At 39.5% G+C, this 23,718-nt stretch overlaps 1 protein-coding gene across 3 annotated transcripts in view; it reads left to right on the forward strand.

Annotated features, from left to right (window-relative positions):
• Window positions 1–23,718, forward strand: part of tep1 (telomerase-associated protein 1) — a 36,632-nt gene that overhangs the window by 3,024 nt on the left and 9,890 nt on the right. For all 3 annotated transcript variants that reach the window (XM_049597617.1, XM_049597616.1, XM_049597618.1), the window contains exons 6-43: window positions 11–148; window positions 430–501; window positions 2,012–2,136; window positions 2,840–2,997; window positions 3,572–3,681; window positions 3,877–3,955; window positions 7,375–7,567; window positions 7,969–8,242; window positions 8,365–8,517; window positions 8,740–8,811; window positions 9,651–9,772; window positions 10,078–10,143; window positions 11,431–11,574; window positions 11,708–11,999; window positions 12,756–12,877; window positions 13,069–13,182; window positions 13,372–13,489; window positions 13,596–13,784; window positions 14,163–14,353; window positions 14,448–14,589; window positions 14,858–15,037; window positions 15,201–15,293; window positions 16,197–16,332; window positions 16,451–16,610; window positions 17,032–17,165; window positions 17,260–17,348; window positions 17,523–17,637; window positions 17,824–17,850; window positions 17,936–18,146; window positions 18,379–18,499; window positions 19,140–19,264; window positions 19,365–19,464; window positions 19,747–19,902; window positions 20,740–20,952; window positions 21,260–21,316; window positions 21,487–21,622; window positions 22,675–22,914; window positions 23,274–23,431. In XM_049597617.1, coding sequence (XP_049453574.1) covers window positions 11–148; window positions 430–501; window positions 2,012–2,136; window positions 2,840–2,997; window positions 3,572–3,681; window positions 3,877–3,955; window positions 7,375–7,567; window positions 7,969–8,242; window positions 8,365–8,517; window positions 8,740–8,811; window positions 9,651–9,772; window positions 10,078–10,143; window positions 11,431–11,574; window positions 11,708–11,999; window positions 12,756–12,877; window positions 13,069–13,182; window positions 13,372–13,489; window positions 13,596–13,784; window positions 14,163–14,353; window positions 14,448–14,589; window positions 14,858–15,037; window positions 15,201–15,293; window positions 16,197–16,332; window positions 16,451–16,610; window positions 17,032–17,165; window positions 17,260–17,348; window positions 17,523–17,637; window positions 17,824–17,850; window positions 17,936–18,146; window positions 18,379–18,499; window positions 19,140–19,264; window positions 19,365–19,464; window positions 19,747–19,902; window positions 20,740–20,952; window positions 21,260–21,316; window positions 21,487–21,622; window positions 22,675–22,914; window positions 23,274–23,431 — 5,325 coding nt within the window. The remainder of the gene's footprint in view (window positions 1–10; window positions 149–429; window positions 502–2,011; window positions 2,137–2,839; window positions 2,998–3,571; window positions 3,682–3,876; window positions 3,956–7,374; window positions 7,568–7,968; window positions 8,243–8,364; window positions 8,518–8,739; window positions 8,812–9,650; window positions 9,773–10,077; window positions 10,144–11,430; window positions 11,575–11,707; window positions 12,000–12,755; window positions 12,878–13,068; window positions 13,183–13,371; window positions 13,490–13,595; window positions 13,785–14,162; window positions 14,354–14,447; window positions 14,590–14,857; window positions 15,038–15,200; window positions 15,294–16,196; window positions 16,333–16,450; window positions 16,611–17,031; window positions 17,166–17,259; window positions 17,349–17,522; window positions 17,638–17,823; window positions 17,851–17,935; window positions 18,147–18,378; window positions 18,500–19,139; window positions 19,265–19,364; window positions 19,465–19,746; window positions 19,903–20,739; window positions 20,953–21,259; window positions 21,317–21,486; window positions 21,623–22,674; window positions 22,915–23,273; window positions 23,432–23,718) is intronic.

The following is a 23,718-nucleotide window of genomic DNA, read 5'->3' on the forward strand; positions in this document are numbered from 1 at the left end:
CTTTTTCCAGTGCTTCAGCCGCTCCCTGCCAATGTGCCTGAAGAAAGCAATGGCTGACAAGTTCAAGCAGTTCAACGAGTATCAGTTGGCAAAATACAACACGCGTAAACACCGCTGTAAACACAGCCGTAACAGGGGCAAAGCCAAGGTACAGAAGCATTCATTTTGATCCCTTTTCATTTAGTCCAAATAACATTGATATTACACCCCTTCTAATAAATGACAGAAAACAGTTTGTCAGTATTAGTGTCTCTCTGCTTTCACTGTGGTAAGAATCAGAGACTGACGCCCACACACTTTTAACCACCTTGACTAAAAATAGATCGAAACGTTATGTGGTTTCTATTTTAGCACAATTGACTCATTTTAACAAATTAACACCTCAGATATTCCATGGTTCGTTTTATGAACACTGTCTTTGGTTTCCAGAAACCGACTGGTCAGCAGCTGAAACAGTGGGCAAACTTGCTCAGATCGGATGCATCTATTCTGGAGAAGTTTGTAAGTCGATATACAGTCCTTTTCTATTGTCATTAAACAGGTGTTTTTACATCTTTTGCTTCCCTTATGTAATTAAGTGTTTTCTTAAAGGGTGGCTCCATTATTATTATTTTTTATCTTTAGATTTTTATATCTTTCTATACTTTCCAGCAGTGCTCATTGTGTATTCATATCTAAAAATTCAAATTATGGTCAAGGTGTGTAGCTTTGGCATCAAAACACTATTTTCCTAAGCCCCTCTAAAGACTTTATCCCACTTGACCTGATGTAGGTTTCTTCATGATGAAGTTGCTACATATAAACCCATCTACTGCCGTAGATGCCATGTTAGTTTAGTTCTGAAAGTCGCACAATAACAAACAAAATAAACGGTTAAGGCATCGGTAGACCGGCAACCTCTGTGTACTGAGAGGTAAAATTGGAGTCTTGTGGCTTTCAGAGGGGTGATTTAACGGCTTTATTTCCCTGCCTGAAAGGGCTGTCTGAGGACAAGGTAAAGAGGCAAAATAATCTAAACATGATACATACTTAGATTGATGTTGATTTTTTTTTTTGGGGTGGTCCATTTTTTAGGTGACTAAAATACATTTTGCTGCTGCTCCTGTCCACATCCACCAGACTCCTTTGACAGAAACAGTAATTTTACATTGCAGAAGACAAGGTCTGGTGTTGCCTCTGAATCTGATCAGTTAGTTTGTTTGTCTAATAGTGTGACTTTTGAAACCAAACTAATGTGGTGTCCTGCGCAGTACAGTGCTTCTCTAAACGGGAAGCCTGCCGACCACCATTTACTTTGGGTAATACACTGACTATAGATTATAAAAACACTCAATACATTATGCCAAAAATGCATTATAGCAATTACATACTGGAGCTTTTTTTGCTGGCTGCAATTTAAATCGTTGTCAGTTACCTCCTTGTAAAGCTTCTTCAGTGTTTCTGAGGTACATTACAAAACAGTTGCTTGCAATGACATAGTCGTTAATGTCTTTTATGGTTGAAATAAATAGCCCTTGAAAGGTTTCAGTGAAGTGGAATTAGAGAAAATACAGTATTAATGTGATCTGCCTCTGGATTGTCAAATAATGTCCAACATGGCTGTTTGGTGTTGAATGGTCTGCTTTTGACCTGCAGTATAATATTAAATCACAACGTGGTTTCAGCTGATTAAATAAAGGTTCACCCCCTTACTTAGGTCACTGCTTTTTGATAATAGCTAAGTGGGAGTTTCCATTCCATTTGAAAAACAGAGGAGAATGCAGATGGACCCACCCTTTTAAGAAATTTTAGAAGTGGGGTTTAGCTAGGGATAAGTACTGTTCACATTCATCTCTATATGCAGATATGGGTCTTGTGCATATAGTTTAATTAATATATATATATATATATATATATATATATATATATATATATATATATATATTCTGAACATCAAGACCCAACTTTTTGGTGTTATAAAAGAAACCTTATCACACGGGTAACACTGGTTTATTTGTGTCTGTGTGCACAGCTGCAGGTAGAGGGCAGCAAAGTGGTGGTGGATAAGAAGCAGAGTGAGTTCAGCATAAAGAAGATGATCAAGAAGCTTCACATTAAAGAACCGGCTGAACACGTTATGGCCATCCTGGGAAGAAAGTAAGCCACACATTCACACACTAATGACTTCCAGAGAGGCTCGTTCAGTCTCCTATGTAGACGTATTTCAGATAATTACAGCTGTGTCATATTGTCTTTAATGATCTGTTTATATACCAGCAACCACTAATGAATACATCACCAGAGTTAAAGCTGTTACCTCAAAAGACACTTAAAAAGAACTGATGTCTACTTACAACTACATTGTAGTGTATTCTAAACATATACGGATTGTCTTTATACTGTTTATAAGTATGAAATGGGGGGTGGGGGATTGAAATAAGCCGTTACTGGAAATTCAAATGTACATAAAGTGCTGTCTTCATAGGAAGTGTAAAAATACTTTTCTTTTGTATCTACTGCATAAATGTCTTCTGGAGGGTTTACAAAATCACACAATTGCAACTTTAAGATAAATAAAGAAATGTGCACAATGGTCCAGTTAACTGGACAAAAACGATGATCTCTTTATTACAGGCCCACTTTAAGCTCCGTATTTAAAAGAAACTGAGCATTTACTGTCATTTAGATATTTATTCATTTATTGTTTGGACAATATGAAGATAGATGAGTAGACAGGAGAGTAAAGAGAAAAGGGTTAGATTCAGTTTCAGACCTATTGTGATATCGCTGTTGTCCTAGGGGCAAGTAACTTTACCATTTGCTTCCATTTTAAAATTTGATGTGATTGTATCACTTCCAGGTATCCAGCTGACGTGAAAGCTTTCACCCAAAGTGGAATGAAGGGCACGTGGGACAGGGAGAAAGCCGGGAAGCGAATGAAGCTCAAAGAGCCAGAGACGTGGGAACGGCTGCTCAGTCTGGAGGGCAACCAGGCAGCCACGTGGGAGAAGCTTATAGGTCTGCTGAGTACACACGTACAACTCTTTTGAAAATGACAGGCTGTTCATTTAAAAGGATACTTTGCCAATTTTCTACCAGGTCTGTGTCGCTGACGTGTGGGGAGTGTGGGGAGCATGTGCAGATGAACGATTTTTGACTTTACCCTGTTTCGGCAGTACCCAACCGTGTAATGAACTGTCTATCTGCACACACTCCTCATACTGCGCTGTCATAGACCTGGTGGAAAATTGGCAAAGTCTCCTTTTAATTGACCATTCCTGTAATTAATTACTGTATCAACAATCCCAAGTGCATGACGATGGGAAAAAAATACTGTTGGTAGTTTCATTCCAGGATTTTTGTTTCAGAGCCCTTAATCACTGGTATATGTGGGATCAAAGACAGAGTTAATACTTACTTTAAAACCATACAAGAACATTAAATTTAAACTTGTTATGCAAATCCAGTACAGCACACTCAACATGAGACATAAGTTGCATCTTTACATTCAATGTGCATACATAATGCCTATAAATATTCAAACATGTCCATGATCACACATGTAATGATGATTGATGTCTTCACTGTGCAGACAATAAGTCTCTTCCATTCATGGCCATGCTGAGGAACCTGAGGAACATGATCACTAAGGGCATCAGTGAGGCTCATCACAAGAAGATCCTCAGCAGACTCACCAATAAGGTGAGATCAAACAGAGTGAAGCATGTACAATATTAAACCCTTACAATAAAGATTACAGTCCACTTAGTTTACAGTTTGTTTTTTAACAGAGGAGAGTTACATTTGTGTTCATCAGTTGGTTGTTATGTTTCCTTTGTAATTGAATTTGCAGTTTATTAAGTTCTGTAACTTTGTGTTTTTTTGATGTGCTTACAGAAAGCAGTTATTCAGAGCCGTCAGTTTCCCTTCCGATTCCTCGCTGCTTACAAGGTCATCATGGAGCTTAATGATTTGGGTGAGAGATACACACCAAGTGGCACTAAAACTCTTGACTGAAAGTTGTATTAAAGAAACCCCTCTTCAAGGTGGCTCATTTTTAAGACGTGGTATCACATTACACTTATTCAGTGTTTGGGAAACGGCTGCGACCCCTGTCATGAACCCTATTTTTTAATGTAGAACAAAAATGTCAAAATCTGTTGAAAAATAGAAGTATGCAAGATGAACAAAACTGTATCCAGAACCCCAAAAATATTCAATTTACTATTATGTAAGATCAAGAGAAAAAAATCACTGAGCTTTTGATAATTTGATTTGGAACCAGTGGGCTTGGGCCCAAGTGTCACAGTCAGGGTAGGCGGGTCAGAAATTATATTATTAACAATATTATTGTTTGTTATGGTTCTTTCATGGTGATTGTTGACAATATGAAAAGTTTAAAATAACACCTGCCTCATCCTTTAATATCAGCAGTGTTTTATATGACTGACTAGCTTTAAATTTTAAACAAAAACCCAGTATTAACAGGGCTGGTGCTATGCAAAAATTGGTCTATGTGATGTAAGAGATTACCACGGAAGCACCTGTACGACACAGCTTTGTGCTGCATCTGTGTGAGACTGAGCCGCTTGAGGTGAGGGTTTGTGTGCTTGTTTGTGTGTGAAGTGAATTAATAATGCATCGCTACTTGGTAGTTGTGGTCTGTCATGTGACGGTGAGACGACGTCTGGATGCTGGTGATGTGTTTACAAAAATGCAGCACAGTGACGATATACACCAGACGTACAGTATAACCTGCGTTGAACCCATTCATGAATCCACTGTCACTCTGTCACTGAGAATCCAGTATGCAGTATTGTTCATACACTTCACCGAATAAACAAGAGAATTACACAGTAACACTGGGCTTTATGATCAAACAAAGTCTCTCTCTTCATCACCAAGTAGTTATGTGGGCCTATTACACACACAGCCTGTATCCCAGTAAGAAAAGGGAACAGTATAGTTTTAAAATCAAGTTTAAACTTTTCTATTAATTGATGTTTTTTTAGGGGAGACCAGGGATGGTTTTAACACTTTTTGTCCCAGCACCTTTAATTCTGAACTCTGAAATTTTTTAACGCTCTCAAATTCTGACACAAACTACCCATGTTTGTGTATTACAAATGGCAGTGTTTCCAACTTCCTGAAAGACAGTATATGTCAGTATTTATTAATTGATATTCTACTGTGTATCCCAGTAAGAAAGTTGAAACACTGAAACATTTAAGTTAAAACATTTTCATAATTTGATGTTTTTTTATATTTGGATTTAGGAGGTGCTACAGCCCTCTCAGCAACCCTACTTCCTGCGTCCATGTAGTGTGCATAAATGATGATAATGAATGAATGAAAGATATTTAAAAAAACAACATCTGCATTTTTTTCAGTAATACGTTCATTTAAGAGGTCATAGAAAATGATTTTTTAAACTCCCCTTAGCACAGAATTTGAAAAGTCTCAAACTACAATGGATTTATTCAATACTTTTATACTGCTACTATATATATATATATATATATATATATATATACAGTACAGGCCAAAAGTTTGGACACACCTTCTCATTCAATGCGTTTTCTTTATTTTCATGACTATTTACATTGTAGATTCTCACTGAAGGCATCAAAACTATGAATGAACACATGTGGAGTTATGTACTTAACAAAAAAAGGTGAAATAACTGAAAACATGTTTTATATTCTAGTTTCTTCAAAATAGCCACCCCTTGCTCTGATTACTGCTTTGCACACTCTTGGCATTCTCTCCATGAGCTTCAAGAGGTAGTCACCTGAAATGGTTTTCCAACAGTCTTGAAGGAGTTCCCAGAGGTGTTTAGCACTTGTTGGCCCCTTTGCCTTCACTCTGCGGTCCAGCTCACCCCAAACTATCTCGATTGGGTTCAGGTCCGGTGACTGTGGAGGCCAGGTCATCTGCCGCAGCACTCCATCACTCTCCTTCTTGGTCAAATAGCCCTTACACAGCCTGGAGGTGTGTTTGGGGTCATTGTCCTGTTGAAAAATAATTGATCGTCCAACTAAACGCAAACCGGATGGGATGGCATGTCGCTGCAGGATGCTGTGGTAGCCATGCTGGTTCAGTGTGCCTTCAATTTTGAATAAATTCCCAACAGTGTCACCAGCAAAACACCCCCACACCATCACACCTCCTCCTCCATGCTTCACAGTGGGAACCAGGTATGTGGAATCCATCCGTTCACCTTTTCTGCGTCTCACAAAGACACGGCGGTTGGAACCAAAGATCTCAAATTTGGACTCATCAGACCAAAGCACATCCATTCCTTGTGTTTCTTGGCCCAAACAAATCTCTTCTGCTTGTTGCCTCTCCTTAGCAGTGGTTTCCTAGCAGCTATTTGACCATGAAGGCCTGATTTGCGCAGTCTCCTCTTAACAGTTGTTCTAGAGATGGGTCTGCTGCTAGAACTCTGTGTATGGCATTCATCTGGTCTCTGATCTGACTGCTGCTGTTAACTTGCGATTTCTGAGGCTGGTGATTTCGGATGAACTTATCCTCAGAAGCAGAGGTGACTCTTGGTCTTCCTTTCCTGGGTCGGTCCTCATGTTCGTTGTAGCGCTTGATGGTTTTGCGACTCCACTTGGGGACACATTTAAAGTTTTGCAATTTTCCGGACTGACTGACCTTCATTTCTTAAAGTAATGATGGCCACTCGTTTTTCTTTAGTTAGCTGATTGGTTCTTGCCATAATATGAATTTTAACAGTTGTCCAATAGGGCTGTCGGCTGTGTATTAACCTGACTTCTGCACAACACAACTGATGGTCCCAACCCCATTGATAAAGCAAGAAATTCCACTAATTAACCCTGATAAGGCACACCTGTGAAGTGGAAACCATTTCAGGTGACTACCTCTTGAAGCTCATGGAGAGAATGCTAAGAGTGTGCAAAGCAGTAATCAGAGCAAAGGGTGGCTATTTTGAAGAAACTAGAATATAAAACATGTTTTCAGTTATTTCACATTTTTTGTTAAGTACATAACTCCACATGTGTTCATTCATAGTTTTGATGCCTTCAGTGAGAATCTACAATGTAAATAGTCATGAAAATAAAGAAAACGCATTGAATGAGAAGGTGTGTCCAAACTTTTGGCCTGTACTGTATATATATATATATATATATATATATATATATATATATATATATATATATATATATATATATATTTATATATTTATACTACTTTCAACCTCTGTAGCACCAGTGCTATGTGCAAAAAAAATGTTAACATACATCCCCAATTAACCAAAATTTGTTGATAATTTTACATCTGCCTAAACTTTCTTAATAAAATATACGTCTGACATATTGCAACAAAGAAAACCCACACTAACTTCTCCTTTGCCTCTCTGTCATCTAGCTTCCGCATCAGAGCAAGCACTCCCCCCTGTTAAAGAGATCCTGAAGGACATTCTGAATAAGATTCCCAAGAGCAGGCGCTTCAAACGTCTGGAATGGGATACGGCTCCAAGGAGCCGGATGAGGGTGACGCTCGGAGTCCCGTTTATCTATCGTCTATACAAAACGAAGAAGGCCCAGCTCATAAAAGCCAAGTATGACAATGTCCTTTGAGTTTTAGAAGATTTTTTCAGATATTTTCTTTATAATATTACATTCTAGATTTAAACTTACAATTATTTTTGTTGTCTGTGGCCAATACAACACTGAGCTAAGTATTTCTGGTGTACAGGAGGTGAAAGAAACAACAGCAGGTTGAAATAAACAAAAAACAGTTGGTTAGGTAGCTTGAGCAGTGAGCTTGAACAGAAAATATTAGATAGAAGACAATACTGAGAAGCAGATACAGCCTGACAAGTGATATTAGGAGAATGCAAAACATCACAACAGAACTTCTTTACACCAACGATTGCAGCCAAGTTTTTTTGGCATCTGCATGTATTGAAAAAAAGCATGCTGAGTTATATAATGTAATTTTCTGTATCTGTGCATCCAGTCAGAAGCAGTTCACTGTTGCTCTGTTGGACCGTTACCGCAAAGCTCTGGAAACGGCAGTTCAGCTCTCCTGTCGTTACAATGTGCCCCCGCTCCCTGGACGGACTATTATCGCTCTCTCCTCTAACTTGAGGGCTGATGAAGATTGGTGTAAGAAACAGGACTTCTGCCTTCCACCAGACCCTGAGCAAAAAAACGATGAGGAAGATGAGGAAGAAGAGGAGAGCGGGAGGAGAAGGAAGAAGAAAAAGCAGGAGGACAAGCTCACTCCTTCTGTAAGGGCCTGTTTCCTTCTAATTGGCAATAACACAAAGGAAGACTGACATGACATGTGACTCAGTCCGAATCACACAACACTAACGCAGTTGTCTCCCTGTTTTTATTCCCATTCTCTCAGATTACAGAGATGGCAGTTTTGCTCTCTCTGATGGTTGTCAGCAGCGCCGAGGACAGTCAGCTCTGCTTAATTGATTGGAGTCACAGTCAAGAAATTGAGCTGAAGTCTGATGTTCTCTTGGATAATGTCAGGAGTGTGATAAAGCAAATAAAGGTCAGGGCCTTTTCCCATGGCACTCTTCTTGTGTTTAATGTAATTTCATACCAGCATTCATTTTAACTTCTATGTAGAACGATCAGAGAAAAATGGGCACAACTGAATTGTTTGACTGTATTCGTAAAGTAACATATCAGCTATGCTTGTGGAGGGGGTTTCTGCTCATTAAATTTGCCTTTATATATTTTACTACTTCACTTAAATACTTTTCATTCACAGGCATGTTCAGGCATATCACACGAAGACAGAGACAACCGCTGCTTCTCCAGAATGCTCACCAAGAAAGACAAGGTTAGTACATGTGTAGTTTGTTTTGATAGGGGAGAGTCAAAGTTATTTTTTTTCTTGCATAATAAGTGCTTACACAACAAATGTTAAAACACCTCAAAGTCTCTATGGTGAATCAACAAAAATCTTTAGATGGTTTTATAGCTAGCAGAGAGTTGTAAGTGGTGTAAGGAAGCATTGCTGTGGTTTCTAAAAAATGTAGATTTAAGAGATCTGAAGCACCTAATAAAACTGGCTCGCAGGATGTTATTAGGAAAGAAAAGGGTAGTTGAAGTTTAGAGGTTTACATGTTCCATTACTTACACCACCTGTAGTTTTTTCTTTTTCATTTTTATCTGTGGTCTCTTCCTATGTTTTTGAGGTTTTACAATTAACATCTGTACCAATAAACAAGATATTTAAGTGATTTCAATATTACTGTAAAATAAACTTCAAATATGAGCACACAGACAGAACTGAATAAAGTTAACCTTAACCTTCCCTCTGCTGTTACATATAATAAAATGTTGTTGGGATCCCCCCTCCTCCCTCCAGCTTAACCACACGCAAACAGCAGCTCTAAAAAACAAGACACACTTAGTCATAATTATCTTTGCCTGCACCGGACACAAGTTTCAGATTTGCATCAGCCATTACAGTCCTTCCTTCTGGCTTAATTTGGACTGGAAATCTGGTGTGAAACTGACTGTGGCTCTGCACTTTATTGGTATTTGCTGAGCCATTACCTGAGTTTCAGGTGTTTAACATCAGTGACACGCTTTGTTGATTAAAAGTCAAATACTTCAGTTGACAGCACAAGATGCATCCTTTTGATCCTTGACCTCACATGCTTTGTATCTCAGGTGGACAACATCATCGTGCTGACTGACTACTGGGTCAATCATGAAGTCGAGTGGGCCATCAACAGCTACAGGAAGGAAATAAACAACAAAGCCCTCGTGGTGCAAATCTTCTTGTCACAACGGTAATGCTCCAATTTGCTGCTGTAGCTGCTGGTACTCCTCTATCTCACAGACAGCATTCAAAAGCTATAGTCGCAATCAAACCAGTCACAGGTGGACCTTTAATAAAATTACCATCTATGTTTTCTAACATTTTCTCAGCATAAACAGGTCCTTTTTAATATTAGGTTGTTTGCAAATATGTACAGTAATGTAGACATATTTATAGCCACAAACAAAATTCACTAACATTTAGCTTTCCGCTGGTTTCTCCTTCCCTTCCTGTTTCTCACCTGAATACATTTATTGTTTGTTTCTCTACTTGCAGAGAGTCAGAGTTCACCCCTGACAGGAACTACGTGAAGCTGTCAGGCTTCAGTGAACAATTGCTGAGGTAAAACGTCTGGTTGCTTCTTTTAATCCAAAAACAGATTGACATGATTTATATGTGTGTAAGAAATGTGAAGCTCGATGGCACTTTAATCTGTGCAAAGTCTGCATGATCACTTGAAAATGCATTTCCTGACAAAAATGCGTGTGAATGCTGATAGCGGAAATATGTCACAAATCATTACTATATATGCAGAAATGTAAAATGAATTGCCTGAAAATTGTTTCATTACATTCAGGCAAATGCATTACACCTCACTGCTGAAAAACCTAGAAACTGACTTGTAAAACTGGCACTGTTGGAAGCTGAACGGCATTACCTAAAATAGATTTAGGACTTGAAGTTTTTCTCAATTAACTGCAACCACTGAAAATTTAAAAAAAGATTTTAGATTTGATCATATTACCATCAAGGGACTTTTATTTTAAAAATCCAGCACAAACAGACAGATGCACCAGTCAGAAACAGCCAAAAAGTGATAGACATCTCATCAGCCAATCAGATTGCCTCTGTGTCTGTATGCGGGGCATGAAAAATGCCAAGTCATTGTTGGATTGAGATGCTGATAAAACAGATATGCACTCTTTGAAAAAGATATCTAAGGTAAAAAACTATTAGATTTATTGCTGAAAACTTTTCACTTTGGGCACCCCAAGACTATGCTGAGAATGTAGAGGTGTCATTTTGGTTGGAAAAAGTTAAAAATAACACATTTTTTAGGAGTCTTCACATTCACAGTTCTTCTCAAGATGTGAATTGAAATAACAAAACAGCGGATGAGATAGGTGGAAGGGCTGTCTTGTTGCTTTTAGGCAGAAAATTCAAAAACCGCAAGCTCTATTGCTTAAGTGGGGATTCTGAGTCAGCATTCACACTACTAATGATTTGAAGAACAATAGTGTGAATGCTGAATCAATATTCACACTAATGACCATTATGTCACTGGTCCTTACCAAGAAATAGTCTGGTACTTGATCCCCCAGTAAAACAGCAAATTGTCATTTTTACACTTCAGTTTTGTATGAACTAAACAAACAAGATTTAACATGTAAATTGGTGAGTTTTAGAGTGGCTGGTAGGTGGATGTTGTTATACATAGACAGAGCAAGGCGAGCTCTTTCCCTCTGCTACAAGTCTTTATGCTAAGCCAAAGTAACCAGCTGCTGGCTGTAGCCTTATATTTATCCTACAGAAATGAGAGTGGTATTGATCTTCACATCTAACTTCCATCAAGGAAGCAAAAAGTCTATTTTCCATGATGTATAACTGTTTCTTCAATTATGTGATCAGGTTTGTGGCAGAACGAGGATCGTCCAGGCTGCTGGACCATGTGGAGCATTTAGACAAACTGTACAACGTCCTGCCACCAGCGGGAGCTAAAGGGCCTCAGAGCACTAACGATGTCATCCCAATACCAGCCAGCCCCAAGTTAGGGTAAATTTTATTTAGTGTCAAACAGGCATTTCTGAGCAGTTTTCTAATTTGATGCTTATGGTTGAAGGGAGACATTTCTTTTTTCCCACATTTTCCTTGCTAGTTTAACACTAACACTCTCCTCTGTCACCAGGTGGCGAGGTGTGCGTGTGTTTGTCTCCTCCACCTTCAGGGACATGCACGCTGAGCGTGACATCTTGGTGCGGAGCGTGTTCCCGGAGCTCCGGCGTCGTGCTGCATCACACTGCCTCTATCTGCAGGAGGTGGAGCTGCGTTGGGGTGTGACAGAGGAGGAATCAGAGCGGGCTACAGCGCTGTGCCTTTCAGAGGTGTGTCGCAGCCAGATGATGGTAGCGATCCTGGGGGAGAGGTACGGCCTGGTGCCACCCAAACCTGTCCTCCCCGATCTGCCACAGTACAGCTGGGTAAGACTTTTTATCATGATATCCTAAAGTTAAAGAATTATTAAGCAAAGCTGTGTACACAATGTGCTTCTGTGTAAGAACCTGTTTTATTGGGATTGGGATTGGGATTGGGATTAAAATTGGCTCACCTAAATTCTCCAGGGAAGTGCAGCACAAACAGAAAATTCAACTCTAATCTAATAACTGAAAAAGCTTCTCACACTGCACTGTTGGATTAAAGCAGATTTGTCCCATCTTTTAAATGAAATGATATCAGTCAAACTTGCTACAAGTCAGTAAAATCTAATGTAGGACATAAAATGAACAATTAGGATTGATATAAGAAAGATTTGCTACTCTGCAATCTTGATGGGGCATTAAATGATCTGTTATTTACTGCATTTGTAGGATTCAAATTTAGTCAGTGAAAGTTTCCTAATGCAAGTCTTTGTTGCTGTGTTGTAAAACTAATCACCTATATTATATTTCAGTTGATAATTAGAAAATATGGCACAGTTAGTATCCAGAAATGTAAACAAGAAGAGGTTGCAGTCAGAAATTGAAAAATGATTATATAAAGGTAGAATTGTCAGCGATTGGTAAAGAAACCATTACGTTATTGTATTTTTTGGTGATTTTGTGAAATAGGGTGTCAAAAATTACCTTAAACTACCTTTAACACTTTAAATTAAAAGACAATGGTGTTAGATGTGAATTTAAGTTTAGGATATTCTTTAAAATATTGAAAGAAAGCATTTTTTTTGTCTCTATGTGCAGCTGGCATCAGCCCCGGCAGCCCTGTCCATCACAGAGATGGAGATCCGTCAGTTCCAGGCTCTTTACCCCGATGCGGCACAACAGAGAATGTTCTGCTACTTCAGAGATCCAAACATCATCAAGTAATCCATACTCACATTCACACATCACAATTTGTCTATAATTTTCTCTTCATCCACTTCATTTCCAAAAGAGGCATGGGATGTTTTTGTAAAGTATTTGATCCATTAAGTTGTTTCCAATGCTGTAATGTGTGCACAGTTTGCTGAAAGTATTTTATGTTTTAATTCCATTTTCCTCTGTTGTTTCTCAGATCAGTTCCAGTGGCTTGGAAGTCTGACTTTGTTCCTGAATCAAAGGAGGCTGAGTCTAAAATGGCCTCTCTGAAGAGATGGATAAGGGCCAGTGAAGTCAAGGTCACTGAAAAGTGAGTCGTCTCTGTCTTATCATTTAAGACTTTTACTTTAAAAGTAGTATTTGTTACATCTTTGTTTTTTCAGTATTTACTGGTAAAGTGGAATATTTTTTTGAAAAACTGGCATATAGCATTCTGAAATTAAACCAATAAAACACAGTTTTAAGTCCGGAGCCTACTTCTCTGTTTTTCCTGTCATAGTTGCTCGTGTGAGTGGGGAGGTGTTGTGGAGGGGAAACCATATCTGAAAAATCTGGAGGACTTTGGAAGGGCTGTGCTGGAAGACCTGTGGATGGCTGTAGTAAAGCAGTTTGTGGAAGTTAGTCAATCTGATGATTAAAATAATTTTGTGTGAGTGCAGTTTGTCATCAAAACTAACACACAGTAGATTATGAATGAACACTTCATTATTCTCTGTATGGCAGGAGGATGAGGAGGCTGGGGCTGTGTCTGATGTGATGGAGCAGGAGGTGCACCAGGGGGCGCTGCAGAGGCAGTTCTTTGGCAGGGCAAAGCTGCTGTCAGCGGCTGTTGAGATGGTGGAGCAGGCCCAGACCAAAGGGGGGATGATGGTGGTGGAGGGAGGACCTGGAGAAGGCAAAACTGTCTTCATGGTAAATTTATTACAAAATTGGGAATTCTGACCTGTTTATGACGTGTTTACATTCAGATTGATCATTTGTTTGATGAAATGTCAGGAGACTGGTAAAAAATTTTCTCTAAACCAAAGATGACATCTTAAAATGTCTGATTTTGTCTGACCAAGAGTCCAAATCACCAAAATTAAATTTACTAACTCCTTACAACAGAGAAGCTGGAACCAGATTTTTAATTTTTTTCTGGCAAACATTGTAATTTAACCTGCCTTAAAGGACAGGTCTGTTGTATTAGACTGAATTAGTTTTAGCCAGGTGTACCTTATAAACTGGCTACTGTGTGTAAATTCTCAACATGGAAAACATTGCTACCCATATTTGTCTCTCTCCACACAGGCTGCTCTAGCAGATGCACTCAGGACGGGAGTAAAGTCCAGAAAAAAACTTGTCTGTGATGTCATCTCCTACTCTACAGCTGCCAGCCATTCAGCACGCTCTGTGGAGAACCTGCTTCAGTGCCTTGTTCAGGGGCTGAGGAAGATAAAAGATACTGAGGAGGAGGAGTCTCCTCTTCCCCATTCTTACAAGTAGATAGATTTTCAATCATCCTCTAAATAGTTTAAAGGTGCATCATATTGTCAGTGCTCTAGAAGCTATTGACTTTTCCTTTTTTTCTCACAGGGATTTGCTGTTGGAGTTTCACTCCAAGTTGAGTGACAAGAAGAAGAATAAACCTCTGGTGCTGTTGGTTGATGGGGTTGATCTTGTCCAAGATGGCAAAGGACAGCTGAGCTCTGAGTGGATCCCACAGCAGCTTCCACAGGTCAATTACAATGTCGTTACTTCAAACTGCCAAAATGTCGATCCGTATGAGCTCGTAATGATAGGTCTGAATTTTAAGTTTTATACTCGTCTGCATAAAGTAGCTGACATGTCTACAGTCTCAGAGCAGAGACATTTTATTATTTCAGTTGACATGTAACGACACAAAACGTGGTTTGGATGCAGGACAAAAAATATTTCTACACTGGATGCTTTGTTTTTAGACATTGATCTGTGACAGTAAACTCATATTCTCTTTTTGTTGCCAGGGTGTTTGTTTGGTAGTGAGCATCCCAACCAAAGCGGCACTGTTACAAATCCTGGCCAAGAAAAAAGGTACTGTCCTGTTTGCCCTGGGACAGCTTACCATGCTGGACCGAAGGGAGATAGTTCAGAAGGGACTGGACACCTTCGGGAAGAAACTCAGTGACTCTGCATTCAACAATCAGGTTCTTCTAATCTCTTTTGCACCGTAGACATCACAGAGTTCACATTTTTTGTGAATTCTGGCAGTTGCAAGTCTCCAAATTTTGCTTCTGATACTCGCCAGTTTGCTTTATATTCTTTAATGTTTTATTTTTTCCTAAAACTGTGTTGTATCTGCACATCCAGCTCCAGACGCTAATAATGAAGAAGGGAGCAGTGAGTCCTCTCTACCTGCACCTGGCCTGTGAAGACCTGAGAAACTTTGCCTCCTTTGACAAGGTTTGATATCACTTTCTTTAGACACTTCCACAACAGGTTATATTTCCAGGGTTGGATGTAGCAATGATATGTATGGATGGATGCTTACGTGAAACCTTCTTACAATATGTAACACCAGTAAAGAAGCTGATAGATAGACATAGAAAAGTTAATGACAATATTAAAACCAGCACAATAGCATTCTCATAATGATAATAACAGTATGATGATTTAGCAGGTATTTTGTGTTAGCATGCAGACATATCCTAATAAGCACTACACACAAAGTACAACTGAGGCCAATGGGAATGCCATTAGTTTTGCAGATACAGTTAATCATAACATATTAGTACGTACATAAAAATATCAGACAAAATGAGATTTTGACACGACGATGGCGCTAAATGAAAGTTCAGGGGGAACAAAGTCATTCTAAGGGGACAATAAATTGCGTGTACCAAAGTGTCAACCTCACGCAGGTCAGGTAAACCTGTTGGTGGAAGTCAGATGATCACTACGGTCATTAAAAATTAATCCTCCAGGGACCTTAACATGTGAAATTTCATGGCAATCTTCCTAATAGTTTTTGAGATATCTACCATTATGGTGGGCTGACCAAATTATGCACTGGTAGACCTAGGAACCCTGCTGCTAGCATGGGTACAAATGACGCAGTGTATAGTGCATGACAGCTGGTGACATCATGAATGTTTAAAAAGAAGCAATATACTGTATTTATTTTGTCAATATTTACTTTTAATCCACTGTTATTGAATATGTCTGTGGGCTTTTCCTCCAAGCAGACGATTGATTATGTTGCTAATCTTCCTTGAAATGTTAGATAACCCTGCTACCATTTAATCTTGATGCATGCACGTGATTTTCAACTTGTTGATTACTATGTGCTTTGTCTTTGTATCTTAGTTGAAGGAGAGCCTCCAGGGCTTGCCTCAGTCTCTGAGCCAGTTGGTGCATTACAGCCTGGACAGACTCTGCTTGCAGTACCGAGGCATGCTGGGACTCCGCTGGGCCCTGGCAGCACTCACTGTCTGCACCACCGGTAAGATGATTTAAGCTTTTTTAGATTTGGTAAATTGGTTGGAAGTGCAATACACTGAGTGCCAGATTATTTAAAGGGATATTATAACCGAAGTGGTAATTTGTTCAACTGTCGACAGGCCTGAGGGAAAGAGACTTGTACTCTGTACTGAACACGTGCAATGACCTATCCTCACGGGACAGTCAGGTCACATGGCAGGAAGTTCTGCATCTGTCCAGGAAGCCCAAAGGACGCATTCCCCTGGCAACTTTCACCCGTATGGTACAGAGTTTACAAAGGTATGAAACCCATATGAGTGCAAATCCAAGAAGTAGAAATGCTACTTGCTTGTGAAAATTCATCTCTGACATGCCGATGCAATGACCACATGTCAAAGTGTCCTTGCACCTAGCCACCACACTAAGGTTCTGTTTTTATCTAGACTCTCCTGTGTTATCATTTGCAGTCATGTTAGTTTATTTTATTCTAGCTGGTCATTTTTTATGTTTCCAATATATTTTGCGCTTTTCACTAAAATGAAATGCACAAAATCATTAGTATTTGATCACTCTTTCAAAGATTTATATAGATTTTTTGCTTTTAGATTTCCTCCATGTTAGAGGGAATACACATCTGGAGAAAACTGTTTAGTGTAGCTTTATAGATAAAAATCCTAATGGAGAAAGAATTATTAAACCCATTTGGATTTCCTACCTGCAGTCTGATCGGTTCGTCTCATTGCCACAACACTGACGACATGCTGGTTCTAACCAATCCGGAGGTGAAGAGGGCCTTTGAGGACTTTCTCCTACCAACAGAACATGATAGAACCAGAGCTCACCTTGTACTAGCGGGTAATGTACACACAATCTGTTCTTCTTACAGTATGAGTATTGGTCCCTGTGTGTTTAAATTAGTCTTATGTCACTATACTTTCTCTCTATACAGCACATTTGTGGACACTAGCTGACCCACAGGGCACAGATACCTTCATTAACTGTGAGGCCAACTCTGTCTTGCACCTGCCTTCCAAACTGGTTAGTCATCTCCCATCACCACCCATAACATAAAATGCTATAGTACGTCAGTCCTGTTCAGATAGAGAAATTTAATACATCTTGGTAAAAAAAGAATCATTCAGAGAACCACAGTTACACATGATATTCACTTAAGATTTTAATGTCTGGCTGCTTTTATTTGGCTTTGGTCAGATTCAAAGTGGCCAGGTGGAGGCGCTTCATTCCCTACTCTCCAGCTACTACTTCCTATATGCTAATGTACGCCATGGCTTCTTGCACCACCTTCTGGAGACCTACAACTTGTATGGTGAGTATGCATGATGATGCTGTGGCTGCTTTTGGATGGTTCTCCATTTATTCCCTAATATGTGCACCTGATGGAAATAAAAATGTATCAAGGGCAGGTTTACTCAGCAAACCTTCCCTTGATAAATGATGACTGTTACGAAAAATTCTAACATTTGCATCTTGTGACATTGTGCATTTCCTGTAGATAACATGCCGAAGTCTGCAACCTCATGTAAGTGCTGAAAATACATAACTCGCATATTCCTACCAAGTATGTTTTATTCCTTCCTCATACAAGTTTCACTTTGTGCTCTCAGTTGGTTTCCAGGGTCGTCTAGAAGACTGCCGAAGTTTCCTGCGGCGTCACAGCCCCTTGCTCTCCTCCTGGCCGGCTCTTTTCATTCAGCAAGCCCTCAACGAGCCTGCTGAGACTTCTGCTCACACCTGGGCACAAGGCCTGGTGGGAGAAGGAGGGGCCCGGGTAGTTGAGTGGCTGAACAATGACAATCAGATGCTTCAGGAGACCAGGTAAGCAGGTTGTCTGCAGGGTGGATAGAGGAGGTGCGTTATAGGTGTTTCCTAAATCCACTGTCAGTCATCATTATTTTTCCATCCCTTTAAGCCAACAGCTTTTTTTGAGTTCAGTCAAATGTAAAATATCTTAAGGTTAGAAATTTTTTTGTCCTCATAACTTTATATGTTGAGTGTTTGACTCCATATTGATATATGAATGTGATGATGGTCTTGTGTTTTATCCCAGTGAGCTTGTGTCGACCTTCCCTTCTGAACCGACCTGTTTGGTTGTGAGCTCAGATGAAGAACTGATGGTGGTTGGTACTGGACAAGGAATACTGCATTTCATCAACACACAGACCGGACAGGTACAGACAAATTTTCCAATAGGAATGGTTTTGTTTTCCGCCGTCATGTTCTTCATTGTGTCACTTTTATGTTGCACATTTTAAGGCCTAATGGGTGGTTTGTGTTCATGGTTTCTATTAAGCCTAGCAATCCTGGCAAATCATAGGGCTCAAATGTCTATGCATTATTTATTTTCAGTTCACATTGAGAACATTTACAAGCACATAAGAAATCAGGTTGCATATAATAACCGACAACACTTATGCACTGTAGTACTCTGGTTACTAAAAAACTCATACACGCAGCAGATCAGGAATCGGATTTCTCCCCAACCCAAACTGATTTCTCTGTCTTTGCTGGTGTTTTGCTGTCACAGTGATGATTTACTTGTCTTTCATAAGTTGTGTGTACATGCACATATGTAAATACCAGAGTAAAAGCTCGTCTCCAGGAGAAATCAAGCTAAAAATTTTGTTTTTTCTCATCCTTTTCACCCGTTCATAGAAATCAGGTTTCATAAATACATTCCTGCAGAAAGTGATTTTTTACATATAAACACACTTATTATAACTGAGAGAAAATAATGTTCAGTTGTCACACATGCTGGGGAAAAAACTAGAAAAATGTCTAATATGAACTCTATCTCCTGGCTGTGAACAGGAAGTGAAGTCGCTTGTGAGCAGCTGTGACGGCATCTCGAGCTGTGTCTTTCTAAAGGATGGACGTCTTGCCACCACCTCCTATGATGGACGAATAGAAATCTGGGACATTGGGAATGGCTGCAGGTGAGAGGAGAATTTCAGACTGTATGAATATCCTAATCCTGTTGAATAATACCAGCTAATAATGCTTGAATTCACTGACTGGTGTTTCTTCTGCTTGTAGGACTGCTCTGATTGAGGGCCACACTAATGTGATAACAGCAAGTGATATCACTGCAGACAGGAAGCACCTGGCAACTGTGTCTCTGGATTTCATGTTGAAAGTTAGTCTCAAACAAATCACATTTAACTTTTGTTTGCAAAGTCAGTTCTTTGTTTTCTAGTGTTTGTGTTTCTTTATTCTGTTTTTTATTTTTTATATTATATGTGTTACGGAAAGACTAGAAAACACTTTGTTGCAGCTAAAGGGTAGCTGGACATCTTTAACTGAACTCTTTAACTACTGCTATCAAATTATGCTGTCAATGTTTATTAAATTGTACGCATCACTTAACCAGTAAACACTATCCATCCTTTATTGTACTGAATGTTTTTCTGCTTTTAAGGTGTGGTCCTCAACTAAAGGTAATGAGGTAGCGGCCCTGCAAAGCTCCAGCCCTTTGAACTGTGTGACCTTTGAACCTGAGGGTCACCTGCTTGCTGCTGGTTGCTGGAATGGGAACGTAATTGTGTGGAACTGGGTCCAGAATAAAATGCTAACGGTGAGTTATCAGAATAGTCATACAGGTAGCTAAAGTCAGTTAAATGCTCAGTACTTAAAATTTAAAAGCAATGATTCTGAAACTGTAACGAAAGATAATAAAACTTTAGGATTAACACTTTAAAGGGAAACTCCATTGATTTTACACGTCTTTGGGAGTACTGCTTGATATATGAAAACCACTATAAAGCATTCTGTGGCTCCAGAGGGAGCTCCATAAAATCTGATGCTTGTCTCAAGTGATGCCACTTGGTTCAGCATTGGTTGTGTCTGAAGACTACAAATTTAAGAATGAACAAATCTTGGGGTGTAGAGTTAGAAAGACCTCTGTAGCAAACTCCTCATTCCTGCTGCAGGCTAGTGTCTTGAGGCAACAGTAGCCCCTATCAGCATAATGCACTTGAATCTCCAACAGACCTGTCAGTGGTGCTTTGTGGGTAATGTGGGTGCCAGGTTTAGAATGTAAGATAAACAGCTTAATAAAAAGACACAAAAACTCTGGACCTTTTTCTTTTTTCTTTTTTTTTTTTATACTTTCCACAGTCTTTATGTTAATATTATAGGAGTGCAATGGCAAAACAGTGGAGTAATCTTTTAAAATCGCCTCCAGAATTATATCTGATTGTATAGTCTATTCATCTTCTCAGTGTAATATTATGTTGATACGTGCATGACTTACATGCCATTATTTAAACATGCACTGTAGAGGCATACAGAAAATGGGAGTGAAAAAGGAAGAGTATTAACTGTGCCCAGATTAAACTAAAATGTTGTGGGTGGATGATGCACTTTCTATTTTTTTTAACTATAACCATAATTTCTCTGTCTGTTCCCTCAGTCTCTGTCTGGTCACCAGCGTTCAGTGCGTAGTCTCTCCTTCTCTCCCTCCTCCTCCATGCTCTGCTCCGGCTCCGTGTCTGGAGAGGTCAGAGTGTGGTCAGTGCCCAACTCTACCTGTGTGGGATGTTTCCAGGCTCATGGCGGAGCCACAGAGGCTCTCACCTTCCTGGATGAAGGCAGCATGCTGCTGAGTGCCGGCTCTGATCACATGGTGAGGCATCGCTGCATCTATATACTGAACCTGGATCAGAGGAATTGATTTAACTCTGCAGGCCTGAGTGGCAGGATTGTAATGTAGAATTACTTCTCTACTTTGCTGACTAAATCACTATTTAACCAAAACAAACTACAAACAAATGAGAATTTGGAACTTTTCCACATGTTTATTTCTTCAGAACAGTCAGAAAAAAAGAGCTTTAAGGCTCAGATCAAAACATTGTCACTCACTTTGAAATAAATAGCCTTCTTTTTTTTTTTTTTTTTTTTACTGTGTGTCTTCCTGTCCTTCTGTAAAACAGCTCCAGCTCTGGTCAGGAGGACTTGGACGTTCAGTCACTGCTTTAAAAAGTGATAAAGTAAGCTCCTTATTTATCTTCTTAACCTTACTGTTGCCTGTCTTTCATGCCATAATCTGTGCAAGTGAACTGTTAGGGTGTAATTTATAAACAGTTGATGAAAAAGAAAGGAATTGCTTTTTTATTTTTTATTTTTCAGTGATATAAAGCATATAATGTTCTCTCCCTAGTGCGAGCAGGAGCCTCCTCCTAAGAAACTGAAGTCTGTAACGTCTGAGCCTGCTGCTCTGTGTGTGGCTATTAATGGAGACTATGCTGCTGTGGGATACCATGGTGACGGCATCAAACTTTTCAGTCTTGACTCAGGTGTGTTTATATACCAGGAATGTAAAGAAAATAATTTACTAGATAGAATCACTGGAAGACACCAATCTGACAGGACAAACACAGATATGCAGATGACGTGCAGTGAGAATCATACGACCTTACAAATAAGTCTTTGTCTTTGTCTAGCTTTGTAGTTTTCCTCCTTTTCATATATATATATATATATATATATGTGTATGTATGTGTGTGTGTATATATATGTATATATGTATATGTATATATATGTGTGTGTGTGTGTGTGTGTGTGTGTGTATATATGTATATATATATGTATATGTATATATATATATTTTTTTTACTTTCGTTTCTTACATTTATTTTGTGTCTGTATTTTCTGTGTTATTGTACCTTTTATTGTGAAATACTTTGTGATATCTTTTCCTTAAGGGTGCTTTAAAAAGAAACTTTACTTTCTTCCTTGCTTGCCAAAAGAAAAAAAGTATTGCCTGTCACCAAAGAATACAAAGGATTGACAGAAAGACAAAGACATAAAATATCGATGAATATCGTATTGAATAACAAAGACATAAAGCATGCACATACATTAACAGTGGAACAGTGGTTAGCACTGTTGCCTCACAGGAAGAGGGTTCCGGATTCGCACACACCAGCCGGCTTTGGCCCTACCGTGTGGAGTGAATGTTTTCCCTATGCGTGGGTTTTCTGTGGGTTTTCCAGTGTTGTCTATAAGTCCAAAGACATGCACGTTGTGTTAACTGGTCATTTTAAATTGTTCATAGGTGTGAATGTGAGTGTGAATGGCTGTCTGTCTCTATGTGTTGGCCTTGTCTAGCGACCTATCCAAGGTGTACCCCGCCTCTCGCCCAATTTCAGCTGGAATAGGCTCTACCTGCCCTGCAACCCTTAACAGGATAAGTGGTTACAGAAAATGGATGGACATATATCAATAATATACTTTGTAGTCCTTTATTTCTTTCCTAACACTCCCCCCAACACCCTGCATTTAAAAAAAAATCACAAAGTAGATCTGGAAAACAAACAGACCATAACTATTTTTATTTTAATTGTAGATGAGAGTATTTGGGACTCCGGAAGTCTTGATGTGTCCGTACTGTGTTTGCTGTGGGTCGTTTCGGATGCAGAGGAGCTGCTGTTGTCAGCAGGAAGTGACAAACGTTTGAGGGTCTGGAAGAGAAAAGAAGAAGAGAAGGGACTTTTGGGAGGCCTGGAATGGTGTGGACTGTTTGGTGTGCAGACAGGCGTTGTCCTGGCATTAGCACAAAACTCCACATACTTGGCTACAGCTTCGGGTAAGTGTTGCTGATAGTAAAATGAAACTACTGGCCACTTTGCAATGGGATCACACCAGCTGTGAAGCTGATTCCTCTATCGCCCCTACTTTCAGCATCCTTGCTTTGATCACACCTATCTTTGAAGTTGGCCTTAATAGCAATTGTAATGCTAATACGTTGACAAAATCTGTCTACGGACAGACAGACAGACAGACAAGCACCCGCTAAAGTACTCAAAACAGCTTCTGTGGTAGTTTCTGCTACAGTAATCTGTTTCCAGTTAGTAGGTGCTTTTGCCTTCTTCTTTTCTTAAAGCATCACTCTTTCTACTAATAACTGCTCAATTACTGACCCCTCTTCATTCCCCTTTGAATTAGATGACTTCACCATTGTTCTGTGGTTGTTGAGCGATGTGGCCGCTGACCGCTACCCCACTGAAGAGCCCCCTGCAATGCTGAGGGGCCACAGAGGAGGAGTCACCTGTCTGGCTTTCAGCCCTGATGGTGGACAGCTGCTGTCCGGTGGAAAAGATCAGGTACAATGTGCTTGTGCAGGGTTTTGTTATGGTGGTTAAAGGGTTGGATGATATGAGTCAACATTCGTGGTAGCTCTCTGTTTGATATCACTAATTGTATCAGGTCATTGTTGGCAATGTTGCAAATCATTAAGCAGCACAGCTTCATGGTAATGTTGGATTTTTATGATTTTTGGAACAATGTAATGATGTTCCTTTGCTAGATAAGCCTACAGTGGTATTTCTGTTATTTAGCCTACCATCAATATTAATATAAATTAGGGAAGGATTGGTCAGTATAATGCAGG

Source organism: Epinephelus fuscoguttatus, linkage group LG15 (assembly GCF_011397635.1).
Source record: "Epinephelus fuscoguttatus linkage group LG15, E.fuscoguttatus.final_Chr_v1".
NCBI classification, from domain to species: domain Eukaryota; kingdom Metazoa; phylum Chordata; class Actinopteri; order Perciformes; family Serranidae; genus Epinephelus; species Epinephelus fuscoguttatus.